General features: G+C 35.5%; 1 protein-coding gene across 2 annotated transcripts; it reads right to left on the bottom strand.

Annotated features, from left to right (window-relative positions):
- Nucleotides 1-264: 264 nt before the first annotated feature.
- Nucleotides 265-18,891, bottom strand: LOC147003687 (vomeronasal type-2 receptor 116-like). Of its 2 annotated transcripts, none has more exons than XM_085841067.1 (6): nt 18,695-18,891; nt 15,575-15,866; nt 13,027-13,839; nt 11,290-11,517; nt 5,287-5,410; nt 265-1,178 (listed from the first exon to the last, which is right to left on the bottom strand). In XM_085841067.1, the coding sequence occupies exons 1-6, from the start codon at nt 18,889-18,891 to the stop codon at nt 424-426; spliced, it is 2,409 nt and encodes an 802-aa protein (XP_085697193.1). In that variant the 3' UTR covers nt 265-423. The 2 variants fall into 2 exon arrangements, with proteins under 2 accessions (XP_085697193.1, XP_085697194.1); XM_085841068.1 differs by lacking the exon at nt 265-1,178 and adding an exon at nt 1,779-1,867.
- Between the last annotated feature and the right edge of the window lie 3,883 nt (nt 18,892-22,774).

Here is a 22,774-nt window from a genome sequence, read left to right as displayed (position 1 = left end):
AAATATGTTCTGATTTCATCTTTGCTGATTATTTAGTTAGTCTGTGTTTCTGATTGATTATTTGATTTGGTAGATGGTTTCTATGTGTAACCCTGTCTGTCCTAGACCTCATTTTTGTGCACAAACTGATGGATTCAGCTGCCTTATCAATATTTTTGGAAGTTACCAGAGGGCAATCTCCATGAATGCAAAATGATGAATGAAATTGTAATAATTAGAGTTTAGTTCTCTGAGAAGAAATGAAGCAAGTGAATGGGTGCAAGATTTTATGGACACTGTTCAGAAGTTCAGTAGATATGATACTTCCTGATATTACTAGAGCAAACAGTGAGAGTGATTCTAAAACTAGACACATGCACTATAACCCAATATTTGGTGGGTATGTACCAACTTTACATTTGACAGAATTCCTGAAATATGTGTTCAGAAATATGATTTTTCCCTGATCTTTTGGGTAGAATTTCTCTCTGGTCGCATTAAAATGATATAAATCTTGGGTACAAAAATACATCCAAACATCCTTGCACTGGATGCCAAGATGGAGAAGATCTCCACAGCAACCATGACCTTGCCCTTGGTGCTATGATAGACAGGGAGGAAGGTGACCCAGACACTGCAGAACACTAGCATGCTGAAGGTCAAGAACTTGGCTTCATTGAATGTGTCAGGCAGATTCTTGGCCAAGAAAGCCACAGAGAAGCTTCCAAGTGCCAGGCAGGCCAAATATCCCAGGATACAGTAGAATGCAGTAACTGAGCCCTTGTTGCACACAATGATGATGTGGCCATGGAGATTGTGTTCATCAATATCAACAAAGGGAGGAGAAACTGCTAGCCAGATTGCACACAGAACACATTGGATTAGGGAACATATGGGAATGATGTAATTGGGTGCCCCTGATACCAGGAAGTTTCTCAATCTTCTTCCTGGGTCTATGACTTTGAAAGTCAGAGCCACAGTGACTGTTTTGGCCAGAACTGTGGAAACAGCCACAGTGAATACAATTCCAAATGTGATTTGCTGTAAGACACAGGTGGCTCTGTTTGGAAGGCCAATGAAGAAAAAGCAGCACAGAAAACAGAACATGAGTGATATGAGTAATAGATAGCTGAGGCTTCTGTTACTGGCCTTCACAATAGGAGTGTCATGGTGCTTCACAAAGACACAAAGTACCACAGCTGTGAATGCAGAGAAACAGAAGGCCATTAAGGCAAGTGCCATCCCCAACGGGTCTTCATAGCTTAGAAAGGTGACACCTTTCTGAATACATTTGTTCTGTTCAGTGTTGGCATATTGGTATTCTGGACAATTCACACATTAATCCATATCTGATTTCCAAATGAAAGCTTAGTTAGGTATGCTTTAGAAATTTTATTGTCAAGGTATTTCTAGTAAGGGTAATGAAAGAATCCTTACAATGCTGCCTTTGATGCTCATATGTAATGTGAAGGATATTGCTGCCAAGCATTGCTTTCAATTCATAATGTTCATAATGATTTAAAGGAAATAAAACCAAGCATTTTTTTCTTTGTCTACTTAACTTGATTGTATCATTTATGATGTTATTAGAAAGAGGTTTGTGGGGTGAGGGGGGTGAGAGTGTAACCAAGCCCTGAGGAGCAGCAAAAAGAATATAAACATTAAACTTCAGATAATAGGAGGGTGAGTGGTCCCACCAAAATGCACCAGAGACTTGGGAGGTCAGAGACCTTAGATGAAATGTACTACAATAGATAGAGGGAATGTACAGAGCCCACCTCCAGCGGGAAGACAGGACATCAAGTGAGTGATAGGGTTCCCATCCCATAGTCACATCTCTGACCCATAATTGTTCCTGTCTGAATGCAGGGATGAAATGGAGAGGAACCTGAGGAAAAGAACATCCAATGACAGGCCCAAAGTGTGATCTGGGTTAAGAGGAGGTCTTATGGCCTCACATTTTACTGAGGCTCTGGAGCACTCACAGAAAGTATCTATCATGACTGCCCTCCTAAATACAGTTATTTGCACCCAACCAATGGACAGAAGCAACTAACCCCTGAATTAGGGAAGGCTGAAAGTAGCAGAGGAGTAAGGTGATCTTGCAGGCAGACAAGCAGTCTCAATTAATCTTGACCCAGAAATCTCTCAAACAATGTACCACCAAACAGACACCATAGACCAGCTGATATGGGTCCCTCAATACAGTAAAGGGCTTCTGTGTCTGTGTTCATTCAGAGAAGATGCACCTAACCCTCAAAGACTGAAGGCTGTAGGGAGTTTAGAGGTCAGGTGGTGTGGGTCATTGGTCTATGCACAGACAACCTGGTCTCCAGTCAAGCTCAGATGCTGAACCCTTGGACTCAGTGGTCATAATTTACCTACAAAGGAGGGAAGGAGTTCTGTCATGGTCCTGGAACTCTGACTCCTGCCTAAGTTACCTTCCACTACAGCCCCCACAAGAGAAACAAGGCTAGAAGTCAGGTAGGCAATATCCCAAGCTTTTGACCTTCAGGCTAAACTCCTCCCCAGTTACCTAGCAACAGAATGGATAGCATATTTTAAAGGGGCTGATTGGCCACTCCTTGCCCTCTCTCTCTCTCTCTCACTCCATTGTTCTTTTGCTCTTACTCTCCTCTCCCTCTCTCCCTCTTACTCTCTTTTTTTCTAACTCCCCCCTCTCTCTCTCTCCTACATTGTTTCTTTCCCCTTGCCTTTCTACAATAAAGCTCTAAAATCATAGATATTCTCTGATCATCAAGGCGGTGCTCACTCTTGCCAGTGTGGGAACCTGTCTTCCCTCTTCGCTTTCTCTCATAACCGCGGGGACACAGAATGTTGTCCCAATGACCCCAGGTTGGGCATCCCCTTGTCCATCCCCAGTTGAATGAATAAGAGGCTTGGATGCCCACCCAGAGCTGAATGGAAAGTGTCTGGCAGCCCTCCCATGTCTTCCTGTCCAGGGCATATGTGGAACTCTAGCGGGACATGGGTCCTCACTCTCCCCTCTTTTCCAAGGGCCCCTTTTAGTTCCTATAAGGTGGTGTGGGGGATGGCGGTTCAATATGAAGGCAGATTGGGTTGGGGAGCAGGTGTGGGATGTGGAGTATTCAGTCAGTGTATGTGGGGATGGGGAATAGAATATGAAATGTAAAATTTAAATAAAAAATAATGTTATCAGATAGCTAAGATTTCCTAAGCCATTTTTTTTTTGGTTCTATGTTAACATCAAGTAGATTATTTAATTCAGAGAAGATACATTCATAAACCACAATGCGGTTGGGTATATTTTATAAATACAAACCCCTATACTTACTGTTTTCTGAGATCACTGAATATTTTATGAATTCATTCCCTATGACACATTGAGACTCTGACTTCTACTGGGAAAAGATGTATAATAGCTCCTGGAGAATGTACTAGCTCAAACTTGTTGACACAGAAACAACACAAAATTGAACAGGTAGGGTGTATGTATATGTACATACTTATATGTGTGAGTTCATGTGAACTTGGATATTGAATTATTGTATTTAAGTGATTCCTGTCATAATTCATAGCAAGAAGGTGGAATATGAGAGGAAATATAAAGTTTATTTGTGAATTGTAGAAAATATTTATGAAATAAGCTCTAAGATGTTTCTTCATCTGGCAATAATTCATCAAAAGTTCTGGTTATTGTTCAAGAAGTGCACTAATTTTAGCACTGAAGGAAAATATCTCTGTAGATACTTTGTACTAAAAGATCCTTCACCTTGATTCCTTCTTCATATGGAAACCTGAGCACTTTAATCCTCAACTCACCTCCATTTTTATGAGAATCAATGATGAAATCAGTGTTGAGAAACAGAATGAGCAAAATAACAGAGGAACCAACTTGAAAGGGTGTTAACCCAGATGGTTTGTGTTAAGCAATTATACTCGATTCTAAAATTGTAATCCCCGACATGGTAACAACATGAACAGTGATTGTAATTGCACTTAATTTCCAAGTCATTTCAGATAATGTTGATGTGCTTTCTTGGGTTTCAGAATTCTTATCTACAACAATGCATTTGTGGACAGATATTATTTGATATGTTGCCTGAGAGCCTAAGAAGTTGGATTAGCTATAAATACAATATGTTGTTCTTTCAGACAATCTGAGTTCAGATCCCAGTACCCATGACAGATATCTCACAAGTAAATATAAATTTAATGACAGCAGTATTATTTGCTCATATGTGCACCTGTATAGGTGTTATCCACTTCACACACATAAGCAATTAATGCAATAAAACATTTTATGGAATTTTTGTATTTAATTTTGATGTACATATTAATTTTTTATGTCTAAAACAATTTCGTATACTTTTAATTTGTTTTCAAGCACAGTATATGTTAAAATGTATGGCTTCAAAACACAACTTAGTAGATTTCTTGGTTTTACTCCATGCATCATGGTTACATGGTTATAAACCCAAACTGTAAGCCTTAGCAACAAATGATTTAACTGTTTAAGTGTCTCACAGGCATAATATGACTTTTAAGAATTTTAATGCATTATGTAGAAGGAAAGGCAAAATATTTGAAAAGGTAACCATATACTTATTGCATTTTGCCAACCCTAAAAAATTATCTTAATAATGTGTGTAGTATGTAATATACTGAATATGAATCTCATGGTATATTCCAATTCTTAGGTCAAATCTTATCCCCTTCATCCTGGATTCTGACTACATCTGGTTTTGAACACGACCCTCTTAATATCGCATACTTAGCATTTTTCATAAATTTGCAAATACTTTTGTCTTCTATATTAATCTTAACAGAGAACATGGATTTTGCACCTAGTAGTCTCATGATCTCATCCCGTAGATTAAATATAACATTCAGATCTTCATGGGCTCTTATAGGTACATGGTGTGCACAATTATATTTAGGATAGATAGGTTCATGAAATATGACTAAATCAATACTAACAAAATTCGTGACTTAAATCTAAATGTACATGTAGTTTTATAATAGATTATCTGTTTGGAAAATCTTGTGCAGAATTCCTGCAAACTGCAGTTATATTTTCTAAAGTATTTTCTTTGTGAAATATAATCTACCATAGATTTGCAATGAGTCAATATGTGGGTCAAGACAACAGGTATGTTTGTTTGCTTTTGCAAGATTTTGTTAAGGATTTTTGTTTCTACAAGTAGTAAATTTGATAAGTAATATACTTTATATTTTCAGTTGCCTTTTAGCTGACTTCATTATTCAAGGGTGATGCAAGAAAAATACATATCTTCAGGATTTATCAGAGCAGCCAACACTCACTTGTCTCATTAGAAATTTCATTTTCAGGGCAGGGGCTGCAAACAAAATAGCAGGCTGCCATTCCCTCCTTCCATAATCTTCTGAATCCAGGACTACAATCTGCACTGCACACAGAGTTTGGCATCTGAGAAAATTAGACACATACTGATAATGAGTATTAGAAGGTTCTTTTATGTTTTAGATTAGCACTTTAAGATTTCAATAAGCTCATTTTATTCACACAATCTGATTGACTTTTATTTGTTTGTTTGTTTTTGTGTTTTGAGGCAGGGTTTCTCTGTATAGCCCTGGCTTTCCTGGAACTCACTTTGTAGACCAGGCTGGCCTCAAACTCAGAAATCCACCTGCCTCTGCCTCCCAAGTGCTGGGATTAAAGGTGTGTGCCACCACCACCAGGCCCCTGATTGACATTTTACAATGTCCATTATTTAATGGCCAGAAGTGAATATTGGAAATGCATTGAAGAAACGTTGCATAGTATCTGAGTGTCTAGTAACATAGGGAAAAGGGCTGATATTGAGCTGTATGGAAAAGTACAGAAGTTGCAACCTTATGTTTTTTAGTTAATTATTTCAACTTGGTACTAAGTGCTATGGTCAGAGGAAACTTAATTGAAATATTCTCTCAGCCAACACTAGCCTGTCCTCATCTTTGAAGCATTTTCTTCTGTGGTAATTGATATAAGAATGCCCATCTTACTGTGGGCAGTTTAGCCAGTAAGTACTGTTCTTTCAAAATCTCTTGGGAAAAAAATACAGCCTAAAGTAATGTTCGCCGTTTTTTCATTAATGGGAGAATCAGAAAAATGTTTTGGGAAACTGATATTAAAAGATTTTGCCTTGCCTTACCATAAAGAAAAAAATCAATTCTTTAGTTCCAGTTTCCTGATATCCACACTTGTCTTTCTATAACTAGAAGTCATATGTCAAATCACACGTTCCTCCTCACTTTCCTTATTATCAAAGTTTAATTAAAGCAACAGAGAAGCAAGTTAGTATTTGAAGAAATTTGAAAAAGGAAATATATGTCCTTCATTCACAGATAGCAAATATGACCTCAAATAATTTACTGTTGCAAAGCATGAGAAAAATGTATATAAAAAATAGTGGAGTATGCATACACTGGTTTAATATGGTTGGGGATGATAAATTATTCTGTAGCGACCTTGAATATGGAGCATTCCATGAGGTCAAAATGCTCTACATTGGCTTCAAATATTGGAAAAAGCTGGATAAATATTAGATTGTTTAAAGTTAATTGAAGATTTGAAGAATTCTTTCTATATTTTTGATATTGTTGAAAAGGGTCTTACACTTTCCCATCAAAGATCAGAGAATATTTCCCCCGCCCATCATTTTCTTTCTTTCTTTCTTTCTTTTTTCTTTCTTTCTTTCTTTCTTTCTTTCTTTCTTTCTTTCTTTCTTTCTTTCTTTCTTCCTTCCTTCCTTCCTTCCTTCCTTCTTTCCTTCCTTCCTTTCTTCCTTCCTTCCTTTCTCCCTTTCTCCCTCTCCCTCTTTCTTTCTTTTTTCTTTCTTTCTTTCTTCCTTTCTTTCTTTCTTTCTTTCTTTCTTTCTTTCTTTCTTTCTTTCTTTCTTCCTTCCTTCCGTCCTTTCTTCCTTTCTATCTTCCTTCCTTCCTTCCTACCTTCCTTCCTTCCTACCTTCCTTCCTTCCTTCCTTCCTTCCTTCCTTCCTTCCTTCCTTCCTTTCTCCTCCCTCCCTCCCTCCCTCCCTCCCTCCCTCCCTTCCTTCCTTCCTTCATTTCCTTCTTTCTTTTCTTTTTTTGAGACAGTATTTCTCTATATAGCCCTGGCTGTTCTGGAACTAACTTTGTAGACCAGGCTGGCCTCGAACTCAGAAATCTGCCTGCCTCTGCCTCTCAAGTTCTGGCATTAAAGGTGTGTGCCAACACTCCTGGCTCCCATCATTTTCTTTAACTGTATATTGACCCTTTGTTATATTTGAAAGACTATTTTGAGTTAGAGTGTAGAAAGTCTGCATACTTTTGTACTTTATAATAATTTATTTTAAGGTAGTGTCTCCATATCACACATGGCTGTTTTGGACTCACAGTATAGGGTAGACTGGGAAGAAACATACAAAGATTTTCAGATTTTGTCTCTAAAATGCTTGGATGAAAACATGAATCACAAAACAATCTGATATTATTTCTGACTTTCATAGATAAAATTTCCTCTGCATGTATTATAGTATTGTAAATAGTTTTGTAAAAGAAAATGTTCTAATATCAATATAGTTTCCTTCTGTTCAATCACTATTTTTGTTTCTTTATCTATGAATTAATGTTGGAGTTGGCTAAGAGCCATTTCTGAAGGTTTTTTGGAAAATAATGTAATTCTATATTTTGTCATGTATTGCATTTAATGAAACTGCATATATTGAAGTATGCTTGCATCCCTGAAATAAATTCTCCTTTAGAGGAAGAAAACAGTGGTAAGGGAAAATAGGAGAAGAATCAGGATGGTAGAAGATGGAAGAGGTGTACAGAGGTCAGGAAATTGAACAGAGTTATATAGCAATCAGTGATGGGTTCTTTGGGTAGCAACCAGAGAGTCCCAGATGCCAGGAAATCAAGAGCATCCCAGGAACCCACAGGGATGATATTAGCTGAAATATCCTAGAATCGGGGGGAAGAATCTGTTGATACCATATCTAGAGGTTATGCATGGCCCCCCAGTTGAGAAATAGGGCCACCCACAGATCTACAAAATTTTAACCCAGAATTGTTCCTGTCTAATTGAAATGATGGGGCAAAGAGTAGAGCAGAGACAGAAGGAAAGGACTCACAGAGACTACCACACCTGGAGATCCATCCCAAATGCAGTCACCACACCCAGACACTATTGTGGATGGCAAGAAGTGTTTACAATGAGTAAATACAGCTATCTGATACAGCTATCTCCTGAGAGGCTCTGCCAGATCCTGACCAATACAGATATGGATGCTCACAGTCAACCATTGAACTGAGTACAGGGACCCCAGTGGAGGTGTTAGGGTAAGGACTGAAGGAGTTAAAGTTTTCTATCTGGCAACAATGGGAGGGGAGTCCTTTGGTTCTGTGAAGGCTTGATGCTCCAGTTTAGAGGAATGCTTAGGTGCTAAGGAAGGAGTGGGTAGGTGTGTGGGAGAGCATCCTCAAACAAGCAGGGTAAGGGGAGATGGTATGTAAATAAATCATATCTAGAATTTAAAAAATTGAAAAAAGAAAGGCACAAATAGAAAAATCACAATAAAAAATGGGAGTATAATTCATGGGTAGCTTCTAGCCTAACACTTACTAGGTTCAATCTTCAAGTCTAAGAATGTAATAAACAACAGTAAAATAAGAGCAGTTTTTGTTGTTGTTGTTAAGGCTTTAAATGTCTTACTTTTATTAAGCCAAAGGCAGGTGGGAACTGGTGGTACAAACCTTTAATCGCAGCACTTGGGAGGCAGAGGCAGGCAGATTTCTGATTTTGAGGTCATCATGGTCTACAGAATGAGTTCCATGACAGCCTGATAATAAAACTAGTTTTGTTTTTTGTTTTGATTTGTTTTGATTTTTTTTTTGTTTTTGATTCTTTTAGGCTTTAGCCTCTTTTATACCAGTTGAATGTTAGGAATATGATTGCATATTTTTCCCATAAAAGCCCTACTACATATCAGGCCCTACTCAAGGCACAAAGGTAAAAAATAATAAATTTGTTATATATATATATATATATATATATATATATATATATATATATATATATGTGTGTGTGTGTGTGTGTGTGTGTGTGTATACATATACATATATATAATATTATATAAACTTGCTTTTTACGTACTGTTTCTTCATATAAAATATTAAAGTATACTGAGATAAATGATACTTATATTTTCATGCAGTGTGCCACGTAGATACATATGAGGGGTATCTAACACTCATTTATTGCCATGTAGTGCTTCCTAAATATTTTATAAATAGCACAGCTCCAAAATTCACAATTTTCAGAGTGAATGATTAAGAGTTGAGAAAAATCCAAAGTAGAAAAAAGAATGAGCAAGCCAGGATTATCAGCAGTTGTGGAGGTGTATTAACACTGATTTGTTTGCAAGCAAAACTGAGAACTGGTCTCATCCCACAAACCTCAAGAAATCCTGTATATAATAGTCAAGTGGAAACAATGAGTTGGTCTCATTTTGGCTCAAATATCAATGTGATTGTATTTTCACACTTTTGCTGCCAAATCCTGAGTACATTCAGTTTATATAAGATTAATTTCCAGGTAGGGGAAGAGGGCATTTGTAAATCACAAAAATTTTCCTACTGACCGTTGAATTTGGTAATTATGTTATGGTTAATCAGTGATAAAAGAAGATACCAACAGTGTTTGACTACCAGAGTTTTGTGTTTTGGCTGGCTTTGAAAAGGACAGTCTATTTCAGGGTGTTTGTGTAGAATTCCCATTGACATATAACAGCACTTTGTCCAAGGAATTCCTTTTGCAGTTTAATATTAATAGTTTATAGGCGCTTCTTCTTATGTTTGTTCACATGCAAATGTGGAATAAATGATTTTTATCAGTAGTTCCAGATGTTTTGATTGTCAAATTGACAGTTTGAATTATATTTTCAAACACAAAACTGGGAATAACTGTCACTCAATTGTCTATCACTAACTCATGCTATATTCACTACTATTCATATGAGGTATGAAGTAGGATTTCGTGGTCTTTTCACCTAGCTCAATTTCATATGTCTAGTTACCATAATGTGTTATGAAAATTTTGTTCTTTTATGATGGCTTAGATTTGTTTAATCTTGTTTTATTTTATTTTTCTCCCATAGAATCCTGTCATTTTCTAATGAGTGACATAAAGTGGATATGATGAAAAAGGAAGGAAATAGGAATATTAACTATGAAATATTTGCCAGTAGAACTGACAATTGTTCACATCCCAATAGATAGGAATGGAAACTGTAATTAGGATATATTATGGGAGAATAACAAATTATTTTCAATAAATAAAACCATCAAATTTAAAAAGAAAATCTCCCTGTTCTCAGAGAATGATCTTTCTGTAGTGTGTTGTGTTCTTTTGGTAGGTGTTTTTGTCAAGAATTATTCCACACATATCTATCAAATGTATTGTTCTAGAATGACCTTTTTTCCTTCTATTAAACATTATACAGTTTTCCTCCATTTTTTAATAAAGAAAAGTTCTCCTCTTGTATATGAATGTGTCTTCCTACACTCTGCAGGCAGCTTAGGAATGTCTTAAAAAAATAAACCAGTTTTGTTGTCTTTGATTTCATTTAGAGAATGTTAACAAAAAAGTTCAATTATTACTGAAAATTATTTGTTGCTTTTGTCTGGTTGCTGTTATTGCTGTACTTGAGGTGTGTTAATTGCCTTTATTTTTCCTGTTGTTGTAGTGCTGTCTATAGGTTCCTTTGACCTTCTGGTCATCTTATGTAAAAGAGTGAATGGATTCTTTAAATTTATAAAAAGTGATGTTTCTTTGAATATGATTTTCTGTAATTGTGTTCATTAGGGAATGTGGTGAATGTCCTTTTATTATATGATAAACATTTTTGGATATAATGACAAGGGTTAGCAATTATGACTATTGGTGTGTCATAACTGTAACATTAGCCTCTTTCATATCAATACCTGTTCCAGAAGTTTAATTTAAGGGAGGAGAGTACTGTTTCATTAAAGCAATTGTGTGAAGAAAATTTAGTTTAATTTAAAGGAAAGAATATCTAATAGTGGTGAACAGTGTTTTTCTAATTTATTAAATTTCAAAAAATGGTTCTGATATGACAAAGTTATATTTTAAGCATTCTGAAATCTTCAAATAATTGGTAAAAATTTGAAAAAAAAAGAAATATCATACTGGAGACTGGAATTTCCTTCCTTATGTGACTAAATTTTTCATTTCAATATGTTGCCGTGTATTCATCTGACACTGTTTACTGCTCTGTATTATAAACCAGTAAGCTAGCACACACTTACCTTTCTTCTTCCTATGGCCAACTCAATCATGTCTATGTAAAAGTGAAAGTGTCGACCATGTGGTAAATATGGGCTGAACTTTCCTAACTTCATCTTCATCCCAATGTGTTGTGAGAGATTCCCAAAGTGAATAATGTCATATTCATCCTGCATTATTACTCTTTGCTTCATAAACACTTTGTCCCCAAGAGGATTAGTGAAGTAGGTCCTTCTTAGAAAGGAGTTTACCTAAAATACAAGCATTGCACTATAATGTATGTATCATTCCTTCAAGTCATAAGATTCAGTCTGATTTCATAGCAAAGGCACACATATTTAAAGAAAGAAAGAAAGAGAGGAATCACAACAAATGCAATTGCATAAAAAAATTATTGCAATATTACAAGAATTTCAGTTTTCTCAGTGATGAATACCAAACACAAAGACAGAAAAATGCAGATCCAAACACAGGTATGCAACACACAGACACACACACACACCAAACACAAACACACACACACACACACACACACACACACACATAAATAAACACACAGACGATGAGAGCGGCTCACATCTTATCTAAGTCACACATATAGTACAGGTATACATTCATTTACAAACAAATATACATACATGTTGACATACATATGTAAATATTCAGGCACATAAATGAAAATCATATCCACTCAAATAAAAAGAAAGATATGAAATCACACAAAATAATACACTGGCAAAGGTACAACCATACACACATATATACACAGAGAGAGAGAGAGAGAGAGATAGAGAGAGAGAGAGAGAGAGAAAGAGAGACAGAGAGAGAGAGAGAGAGAGAGAGAGAGAGAGAGAGAGAGAGAGAGAGAGAGAGAGAGAGAGAGCAAAACACGGGGAGAGGTATAAATAATTAAGGACAAGCCATGAACAATATTGACACAGAGAAATTTTTATACTCACACGTAAAGACAAAAAGGAAGGCAAAGGCCTTGCTAAGTACAAAGAAATAGGCAGACACATACTTAGTAAAGCAGGTTTAAATCCGTATAAGTACTTATAAACACTTACAAAATACATACATTGTATACAATGAAACCTACTCTGACAAAACACCAAAGAAACATACACATATATATAAACAAACACTTATAGAAATTCCTACATAGAAAAAATTGTTGTTCACTTCCACTTTCATACAGAGAGATAAACATATATGTTGAAAGTAACACAAATATGAACACAGATGCACAGAAAGAATAGAAAATATACATATACTTAGTGAGAAGCAAACATTCACACATATAAACACATTTGTACAGACAGAAATGAATACCAGCACTATTTCTTGTTTAGTTACTCTCAGAAAACCCAGAATGTACTCCAGAACCCACACTCTTGACAGAATCACAGGATTACACTAATGAAAATAATTCCTCCAAATGATTTCCATATAATTGACAAATATAAATAAAACTCATCTTCTAATCATGGAGAAAATTAATGAGGAAAGACTATTTATATCCAATATTGGAAGGGGCATGGTAATAGATATTTGGGTGCTCTGTATAAAACCACACATTTTCATTGCTAACCTGTGAGTTCCTTTTCTAATCACATTCATAACAATCTATAGATTTGCTTTTGTTAAGGTAAAATGTTTGGAAAAATATTTCTTATTTCTTTAAGTCTGGGCATTTGAAAGACTCTAAACAACTATGCAACTGAAGACACCAAACCTCGGCCAATAGAAGAAACTTTTACCTTCAAGCAGTAAGAACTGGCTCCTTTTCCATTGTCTATTGCCTGATTATCAACCTGTTGTAGATTCATCTCGTGGAGGGCATGGGCTATGGCATGCACAGCATTGTATATGTTATGACTACTCTCACTAAAGGTCATGTCAAACTTCTGTTCCATTAGCCAATCAAATGAGGCTTCAGATGAATTGTTCTTCAGTATTTTACAGTTAGATGCTGAGTCTTCATAGTTAAAATATTTCAACTCTGGCATTACTAGATATAAATCTGTGTTTCTGAGATGGAACCATGTCTGTACAAAAATTTTAAAGCCAGAAATCTCACCATGGTGGGGTAGAAAAGTAAGTGATCCATAGAATGTGCCATGACTTATGTCTGTCTCACTGGTAGGTAAATTCCATTTTATTGTGGTGATCCATATTCTCTGTAAAATGGGAGGGTCCCACATTCTGAAGATCAAATGAATGAAATTGTATGTTTCTCCATAAGTGATAATAACATTTGTTAATGACATCACAATTTGGTTGTAGTACATTTCAGTGTTTTGTGGAAATGAAACTTCATCAACAGAGATCATTTTCACAAAGGCAAAGCAAATTTCCTTGATTTCACTCTCTTTCTTCAACTCTAAAAGAAATTGGTTTCCTTGATCGTCATCTGGGATGACAAGGCCAATCCAGTTCCATTTGAAATAAAGTATGAAGGAGACCATTGCCAATGGTAGAGATGTGTCCTTTGGGCCCATCTGATAGATATAGGGATATTGTTCATCATCACTGAAGATGGAGTGGAAAGGACCATAGGTAAGCTGAAGGATCTATAGCACAAAGAGCAGCATGAGGTGTGGTGCATGTGAAAACACTTGTAATCATTTTTACCTGCAAACAGTTGATTACCTGTGACTTTTTCTCTCATCTCTGATTCAAATTAGCAAACGTGGAAGACTGGCACATCCACTTTTAATGGAAACAGCAAGCATTGCTGTTTGACAAAGATGTAATAAATATATTCACATGTTATAATGGCTGCCATTCTGTCTTTCAGTTTTAGTCTTGATACCTGTGTTTCAAATGTTTGAAGGGATTTTTATACTTTTACAATTTGGGGATATTTGATTAATATTTTTAAAAAGGCTTTTATGCCATAATCTATAAATACTTTTAAGATTGAAGAGGATAGTCCTGTACACAATACTGATATAGCATTTGGAAGAGATATTCTTATATTGCCCTACTTGACAGTAATATTTTACACTAGAGGTTGTGACTCACATAAAACTGCCAGAGATCTCCTTTTTAGGTTTGTTCTGAATTACTCTGGCAATGTCTGCCTCTGTGCCTCTTCAGGAAACAGACAATAAGATCAAAGTATTTGTAAAAATATAAACTAGATTTTGCAGCCTAAAAGTGTTAGCAGAAAATTAGATCAGAAAAACTCTTCTTACTATATACCCAGGTAATTCTGGTGCAAAATAATTGGGATTCATAAGTTGTACATCTTGAGGAAAATATATAGAAATGAAGTTAGATTGAATGGTATTTTGTCCTCATTAAAAAGTGATTATAATGTTTTAAAAATCTTCATTGGAAAAATATGGAAGAATGAGGTATTGGAACCTCATATCTCCTCCTTCTTAGAAAAGTTCACATGTGAAGTTCTAATCTTGTATGATAAAATGTGGAAGCAAAAGAAAAAACAAGATAAAACATAGCAATAAATTCTACAGAGTATATAATAATATTATATACTGATAATATAATAAATTAAATTAATTACATGAATAATATCATCATATTATTAAAGAAAATGATTTATTAAAAGTATAGCACAATGAGTGTGTAATTTTTCCAGGGATCTAATGTCAATTTAAATTCTGACTCTTAATAGTTGGTCATACACTCACAGGTAGTCAAATGACTAACTCCACAGACTGGATTAGAGCTTTTCATCCTTTCTAGTACCACTGAAATGTCATGAGTTTCCAGATTAAGAATGGTATTTCATGCCTTTTCAAAAATAAAGATACTCCAGATAGTTAAACGTTAGGTTATAGAGAAAATATTGGTAAAATTTATTTCTGTTCTATCACAGTTTTTCTCTGATGACTAAACTTATAACACCACCATAATTCTATTATTCCATAGTTTACCAATGATAATTTAATCTTATAACCAAGATGAAGATAACACCTTTCTGGGGACAGAAATAACATGCTCTATATTTTGGAACAGCATGAACAAATCTCTGCTTGCTGAGATTGGTGTAAATAATGAAACACTCTGATGGACAGTCAGTCAAGGCTGTAAGATTCTTTCTTCCACCATGCCAGACTCAATTCTCCATGGCCTCTTCTATTCTGTCTTGCTCATATCTTTGTACTTCTGGTGTTAGCCCTTAGCAGAAGGCCTAACATGTTTCTGAAGAATAAGTATCCTGGAACTACCTCGATTGACATAAGCATCAGTCCAACCACATCCATTAACTTTCTTAATAGCTATCAAAGTCCCCCAAAGAAACATGATGTTAATGATTCGAGGCTGGTGATGACTCACACGTGGAGATAAGAAGCTGTCCAGGTACTTCCAGAAATCTAAAGATACCTCCCAATTGGGTCCTGAAAGCAGAAAGGAACACATACTCTCTTCATTACAGAAATAATTAGGGATAGGGCTTTGTTTTTTTCTATTAAATAAATAAGGTGTAGGTGTAGAAGTTTTTCCATCACAATGGCCCAAAGAGTATCTTATAATCAAAGACATATTTGGTAAAAGATCAGGATTTCTGTTGATTTCATCCATTGCAAACACCAATGCCAAAGCATATTTGTGGTTTCTAGTTGTTTTTCTGTAAAAGAGTACAGTGTTTATTATGGACAGATGATTATACATCCAAATTTGTACTCAGTAGAAGCACTACACTATACTGGAAGTTTCTGAAGATGACATCTAAAGACTAGAACAAATGTCTTTTGTTATAAGATTGCATTGACAGATGGACCTGGAAAATAGAAAGCAGTTTAAAAGTTCATGACAGTGTAGGTCCCATAAATAAGAGATGGTATTGACCTCATCCACATAGATAATTTCCATTTTTTTTGAGCAAGGAAGAGAAAACCACAGATATTGACAAAACAGTAATTCTGATCATGTCTTCATTTTGAAATTATTGAGCAATAAATAAATTTGTAATTAGAGCCACTGAGTTCATGATATTTTCTTGTGAAATTAACTGAATTGGTTAATGGAATGAAACCATAGCCAGGAGTGGTGTCACATGCCTTTCATCCCAGCACTTGGGATGCAGAGGCAGGTGGATTTCTGAGTTTGAGTCTATCCTGGTCTACAAAGTGAGTTCCCGGACAGCCAGAGATAAACAGAGAAACCCTGTCTAAAAAAATAAAATAAAATAAAATAAAATAAAATAAAATAAAATAAAATAAAATAAAATAAAATAAAAAGAAAGAAAGGAAGACAGAAAGAAAACCATGATTTATCAATGCATAATTGTCTCTCTCTCTCTCTCTAGCAACATTTAATTCCTGTACTTATAATCATTTACAATTAGCGGCCAAAATTCTTGACACATCCCTTCATATCTATCCTCATGCTGTTATTTTTTCAATCTTTTATTGAAAGAAAATATTTTCTAAAGATTTCTTTTTAATTAAATTCAAATATCAAACATGAATTTGGTAATTGATACATGTTTATATTTAAGTTTGTATGTATTTCAGCAAGGACTATGTAGGTTATAAGATTGCAATATATCCCAATGTTTTATAAAATACTTTCCTGTAGACTATCCTCAATTCAAATGCACAGGTAGGCAGCAGTGGCAGGTGTTTAGTGCAGAGATAAAGGGTTTGTCCCACCACTGTTGTATCATTCTCCTACTTCCTATTTACAAAGGAATGTGATATATATTCACTCTGAGTATTTTATTCATTATAAATTAATTTCTAGGAAACATCTTTGACAACCTTTGTCATTACACTAAAACATTACTAGTATCCTACTGAGAACTCGTAAAATGAGGAAATATCTGTGATATTTGTATTTGCCAATATTATATGCTTATAATATGGAAGATATTTTTTGTGTAAATTTATGGAATATATTCATTGTTTTTTTTTAAATCAAAGTGGACCACTAGACCATGGGATTGGAATAATACCATATTGGTTTTGTTTATATTTTTAAAAAGAATAATATCTCCTGTTTTATCCTTGTCATTTCATATAATTTTATCAATAAACTCTTATGTACGCCTGCATATTTAAGGATTAGAATGAAGTAAATACAATCAGTCTTTCACTAAAAATTATACAACTATTTTGTTTTCATTCTATACCCTATAAAATAGGTCATTTTAGAATATTCTTTATTACCACACACACACATACAAATCTCAATTAAAGTTTTACTAATATACAAAATAAATTTGAAAGTAGACATCGTACAATGCTCACACTACTACCTATAACTGATTTTAGAAAACATCAGTTACTTAAGATGTCTGTGTAGCCTAGTAGTCTAAAGGGCTGTGTTTTAAAACAATGATCAGCAATCCACAAAAATTGGTATTGATACCACGATGGTAACATGTGCACTAATATTTACTAAAATTATTGAAATAAGTCCCACAAGATTTATATATTTTAAAAGGTTCAGAGATTAGCCAACTCATACATGAATGGAGAAGACATTTTTCTTAAATAATGACAAAAAAAACTAATAGAAAGCTCCTGTATCACTGTCCTCAAACGTTCCAACTATCCCACTATACAATTGTCACCCATGCCAGTGATAAGGGACATAAGCAGTCACCACTGTTATTGATAGCCTGCCTATTCAAAGAATGTAATCATGTCATTGGATTCCATATGTTCCAAATATGGTTTACTCTAAAGAGAGAGTGCCCAATTGAACTTTGCAAAACATAAAAGCCAGTGATTGTACATAAATAGTGTGAAGTACAAAGCCACAATGCTTTTGGATTTTATCTTTTAAAACACTTCGATGTCTTGACCCCTAATGAGCTAAATATTCCTTGCTCATATACATACAAAAATATCCATCCAGGCATTCATATGAAGTAGGAATTTATGAGTGTAAGTATCTTCTCTTTCCAAACCTGATGAAGTTTTAGAAGTCAATAAGTGACTGCATGGAATGGATTTGAGACAGTAAGTTTGTATGTATGTAAAGTTTTTGACAACTATATGTGCCATGAATATTACTGGATCTAGAATATGCTCTAGGAGCAACACACTTTTGGAAGGACTGTAAGCAGAATTTATGACCATTTATTTACATGTACTTGGGATAAAACATAATGAAATATTACAGGATCAATTTTAATAAGTCATCTCTGCCTAGAGTGCAATATAAACTGTCAAAAGGCAGGCTTTATGTTAAAGATCAATGTAAATAGTCCTTCATTCCTAAGATTCCAACCTTCAATTCCGAAGCCACCTGGAGGAAAACCAAAACCTCCACTGGATTAATTAAATGGAGAAAATAGGATTAAATCTGTAAAGGAATTAAGGTTGTTTCTTAGAGTTCAGTCTTAGCACCAGGACAGAAGACTCAAGAATTTGTCTCATCTTCATCCTCAGAGCACTCAAGAAATATTTATGTTCTCTTTTCAATTTAAAATACAAATTTACTTACAGAACATTAAGAGTCTTATTGAAATAATCATTTTCAATGGGTGTCTGAACTGCTGCCAGGATGAAAGAACAAGTTACTCCCACAGGTTCACCATTTATTTCATCCAAATTTATTCTCCAAAAGCACCTAGCATCAATGAAATTGGTCATGAGAAGTGTAATATTAAAGAGGAAGAAGACCCCCATGAAAATGAACATATTTTTCCTGCCTTAAACCTGGGCAGTGTGGACTGTGAAGTGCCATGCATATCAGCACATCAGATTTCTACCACCTTTTATTTCTTTGGGCAAAGGAGATGTTCATTGCATATTCATGATTCATTTTATTTTTAGGTTTCTCCTGAGCCCTGGAAGAAACTTAAATACATTCTTCCCTGGGGCTCTGCCACTGGTGTCCACAGCACATGGAATAAACATGTGTAGGTAAATACTTAGGAGGATAATTCATTCTCAGTCTCCATGATATCATTCATGATTGTGAATCTGTGGAAGGAGGTCCCGGTGTTCAAATTTGTTCCTTGGAAAGTTTCAACAATCTGATTATGTGACCACAGTTAGAAATGATGTCAGTGGATTGAATCAGATTCCTAGTGACACATCCAGTACTAGCAAATCTGGAGCTACTGAGGACATAGGGGACACTGTATTACACAGTCCAAGTCATGCAGATGCAGTCTCACTGAGATCCACAGACCATGTAGAGTATGGACTATGTCACAGAAGTGATAGATAAGAATAACTACACAAGACCTGTGCTTCCATTATCTTGAGAATCTATTAACAGATCAAATCCCAATTATAGGTAATCCAGCTCTGTCTGAAATCATACATTCTTCACATATCCACAGTTAATTTACATGGTAAAGATTGAGTTTTAAAGGCTCAACAAGACCCAGTAAATATGCCATGTTTGTTCTTTATTTCCAATAAAAGAAAAGGTCACCCCACCTTCCAAAAATTAATTAGTAATGAAAAAATCATGTTAATATTTGAATTCCAAGCCATTATTTTCCTCCCATGTGCTCAATTTTTTTTCGACTTAATAGCTTAGGCTGACCCATCTAATCTCTCTATATATTTTTCTGTTTTCCTACATTGTTTTTTGTCAGTTTATATTCAGGTAGTGGTTGTTAAGGAATCTTATTTAAAAATAGGTTTTAAATATCTTAAAAACAACTTGTGATTGTGAAGGAGCACTTTGTTTCAATGTGTAAACTTTTCCTATACATTCTTTCTACCCATGTATATTTGGTTGCAGTCTAGAATCAACAGTGACAATCTGAGAGTTTACTGAATATTGTACACTCATGAAACTGTTTCATTGTATTTGGACTGGAAACAGGCGGAGTTTATCTAGGCAGTTCATCAGTTTGGGCGATGATATGCCCCATTTTATGTTTGAATGACACCAACAAATTTAGAGTTTTGCATTGTATATTCCTGCATTATGTAAAAGTCACTGTTTTTCCTGTGTATGACTTCGGAATCTCTGATAAATTCAGAGTACAGAGAGTTGTATCTAGAAGAATTAATGATAATGCAGCACTCTTTCATGAGAATAAAGAGGAGGGCTGGGCATGGTGGTGCACACATTAAATCTCAGCAGTTGGGAGGCAGAGGCACATGATTTCTGAGTTTGTGGCCAGCCTGGTCTACAAAAGGAGTTCCAGGACAGCCAAGGCTATACATAGAAGCCCTGTCTGGGTAAACAACAACAAAAACAACAACAACAACAACAAAAAACAAACAGAGGAAATTTATATTTCAAGTGTGCAAATGAAATTTTAAGTAGTTCAGATTTGGTAATTTTTTAATAATTATTATTTCCCAAATTGTATTTTATATATTGGGTGTTCTAAGTTTCTGGGCTAATATCCACTTATCAGTGACTACATATTGTGTGAGTTCTTTTGTGATTGGGTTACCTCACTCAGAACGATGCCCTCCAGGCCCATCCATTTGCCTAGGAATTTCATAAATTCATTCTTTTTAATAGCTGAGTAGTCCATACTTTGGTCTTCGTTCTTTTTGAATTTCATGTGTTTCACAAATTAAAAAATGGGGCTCCATTGTGTAAATGTACCACATTTTCTGTATTCATTCCTCTGTTGAGGGGCATCTGGGTTCTTTCTAGCTTCTGCCTAATATAAATAAGGCTGCTATGAACATAGTGGAGCATGTGTCCTTATTACCGGTTGGAACATCTTCTGGATATATGCCCAGGAGAGGTATTTCAGGATCCTCTGGTAGTACTATGTTCAATTTTGTGAGGAACCGCCAGACTGAATTCCAGAGGGATGTACAAGTTTGTAATGTCACCAACAATGGAAGTCATTTCCCCACATCCTTGCCAGCATCTGCTGTCACCTGAATTTTTAATCTTAGCCATTCTGAATAGAGTGAGGTGGAATCTCAGGGTTGTTTTAATTGCATTTCCCTGATGATTAAGGGTGCTGAACATTTTTTCAAGTGCTCTTCAGCCATTCGGTATTCCTGAGGTGAGAATTATTTGTTTAGCTCTGAGCCCCATTTTTAAATTTGTGAAACACATGAAATTAAAAAAGAACGAAGACCAAAGTATGGACACATTGCCCCTTCTTACATTTGGGAACAAAACACCCAGAGAAAGAGTTACAGAGACACAATTTGGAGCTGAGATGAAACGCTGGACCATCTAAACACTGCCATATCTGGGGATCCATCTCATAATCTGCTTCCAAACGCTGACACCAATGCATAGACTAACACAATTTTGATGAAAGGATCCAGATATAGCTGTCTCTTGTGATACTATGCCGGGATATAGCAAACACAGAAGTGGATGCTCACCGTCAGCTCTTGGATGATTCACAGTGTCACCAATGGAGGAGCTAGAGAAAGTAACCAATGAGCTGGGGGGAACTACAACCCTATAGGTGGAACAACAATATGAACTAACCAGTATCCCCCGGAGATCATGTCTCTAGTTTCATATGTGTCAGAAGATGGCCTAGTAGGCCATCAGTGGAATGAGAGACCCTTTGGTCGTGCAAACTTTATATGCCTCTCTACAGGGGAATGCCAGGGGCAAGAAGTGGGAGTGGGTGGGTGTGAGAGTTGGTGGGGGATCAGGTGGAGGACTTTTGGGATAGCATTGGAAATGTAAATGAAATAAATACCTAATTAAAAAAATAAAAATAAATAAATATTAACAGTAACTGGGAATATTTAGTTATGGAGTTGATATAATTAACTTGCCTATCTCTTTAAAACTGTATATGTAATAAACATTCAGTATGTGTCATTTTAATGGAACTTTTCTAGTTTAGAATCATCTATTGTATTATAATAAAATAACCTTGAGAATAAATAATGAAGCTTTGGGGAAACAAGTTATAATAGCTATAGAATTTTAAATAAATATGATTTATGGAACATAAAAAATAATTATTATTTCCTGGAAATTACCATACATTATTGAGTGTTTCATTGTGGCAAATTGACACAAATGTAGCATGCACTTTGCTAGTGTCTGTACCTCCATGACCTATGTCTGTTGCCCATCTTGCTGCTGACTCATTCCTCCATTCAATCCACCTTCTTCTCCCTTCAAGACATTCTGTGTCATGCTCAATTTGCAACTCACGAATGATATTTTTCTTTAAAATTTCTAATTATAGGCTTCACATTTCCTTTATTCCTTTATGCCTTCCCAATTCCTTTATGTCTTTTTAGACAAATAATTTCTCACTTTCTTCAATTTTTTACCTTTAGGTCTATTCATTTATTTTATTTCTATGTATATGCATATTTTATTAATAATTATTGGTTATTTTATTTCTTTGCATTTCAAATGTTAATCTCATTCCATGTTTCCCCTTCAAACCCCCACAGCACAATCCCCTCCCTTCTGATTTTATGAGGGTGTATGCCCACCCATCCACCCATTTCCCCCTTACTGCTCTAACTTTTTCTTAAGCAATAGCATCAAGCCTTCATGAGACTTAGTGCTTCCCCTCCCATTGATTCCAGATAAGCCCCCCTTGTGTTATATATGCAGCGGGAGCCATGGGACTCTCCATGTGTATTATTTGGTTGGTGT

Source organism: Mus caroli, unplaced genomic scaffold (assembly GCF_978045245.1).
Source record: "Mus caroli unplaced genomic scaffold, Mus_caroli_1 scaffold_8, whole genome shotgun sequence".
Taxonomy (NCBI): domain Eukaryota; kingdom Metazoa; phylum Chordata; class Mammalia; order Rodentia; family Muridae; genus Mus; species Mus caroli.
This window is presented reverse-complemented; position numbering and strand designations above follow the sequence as displayed.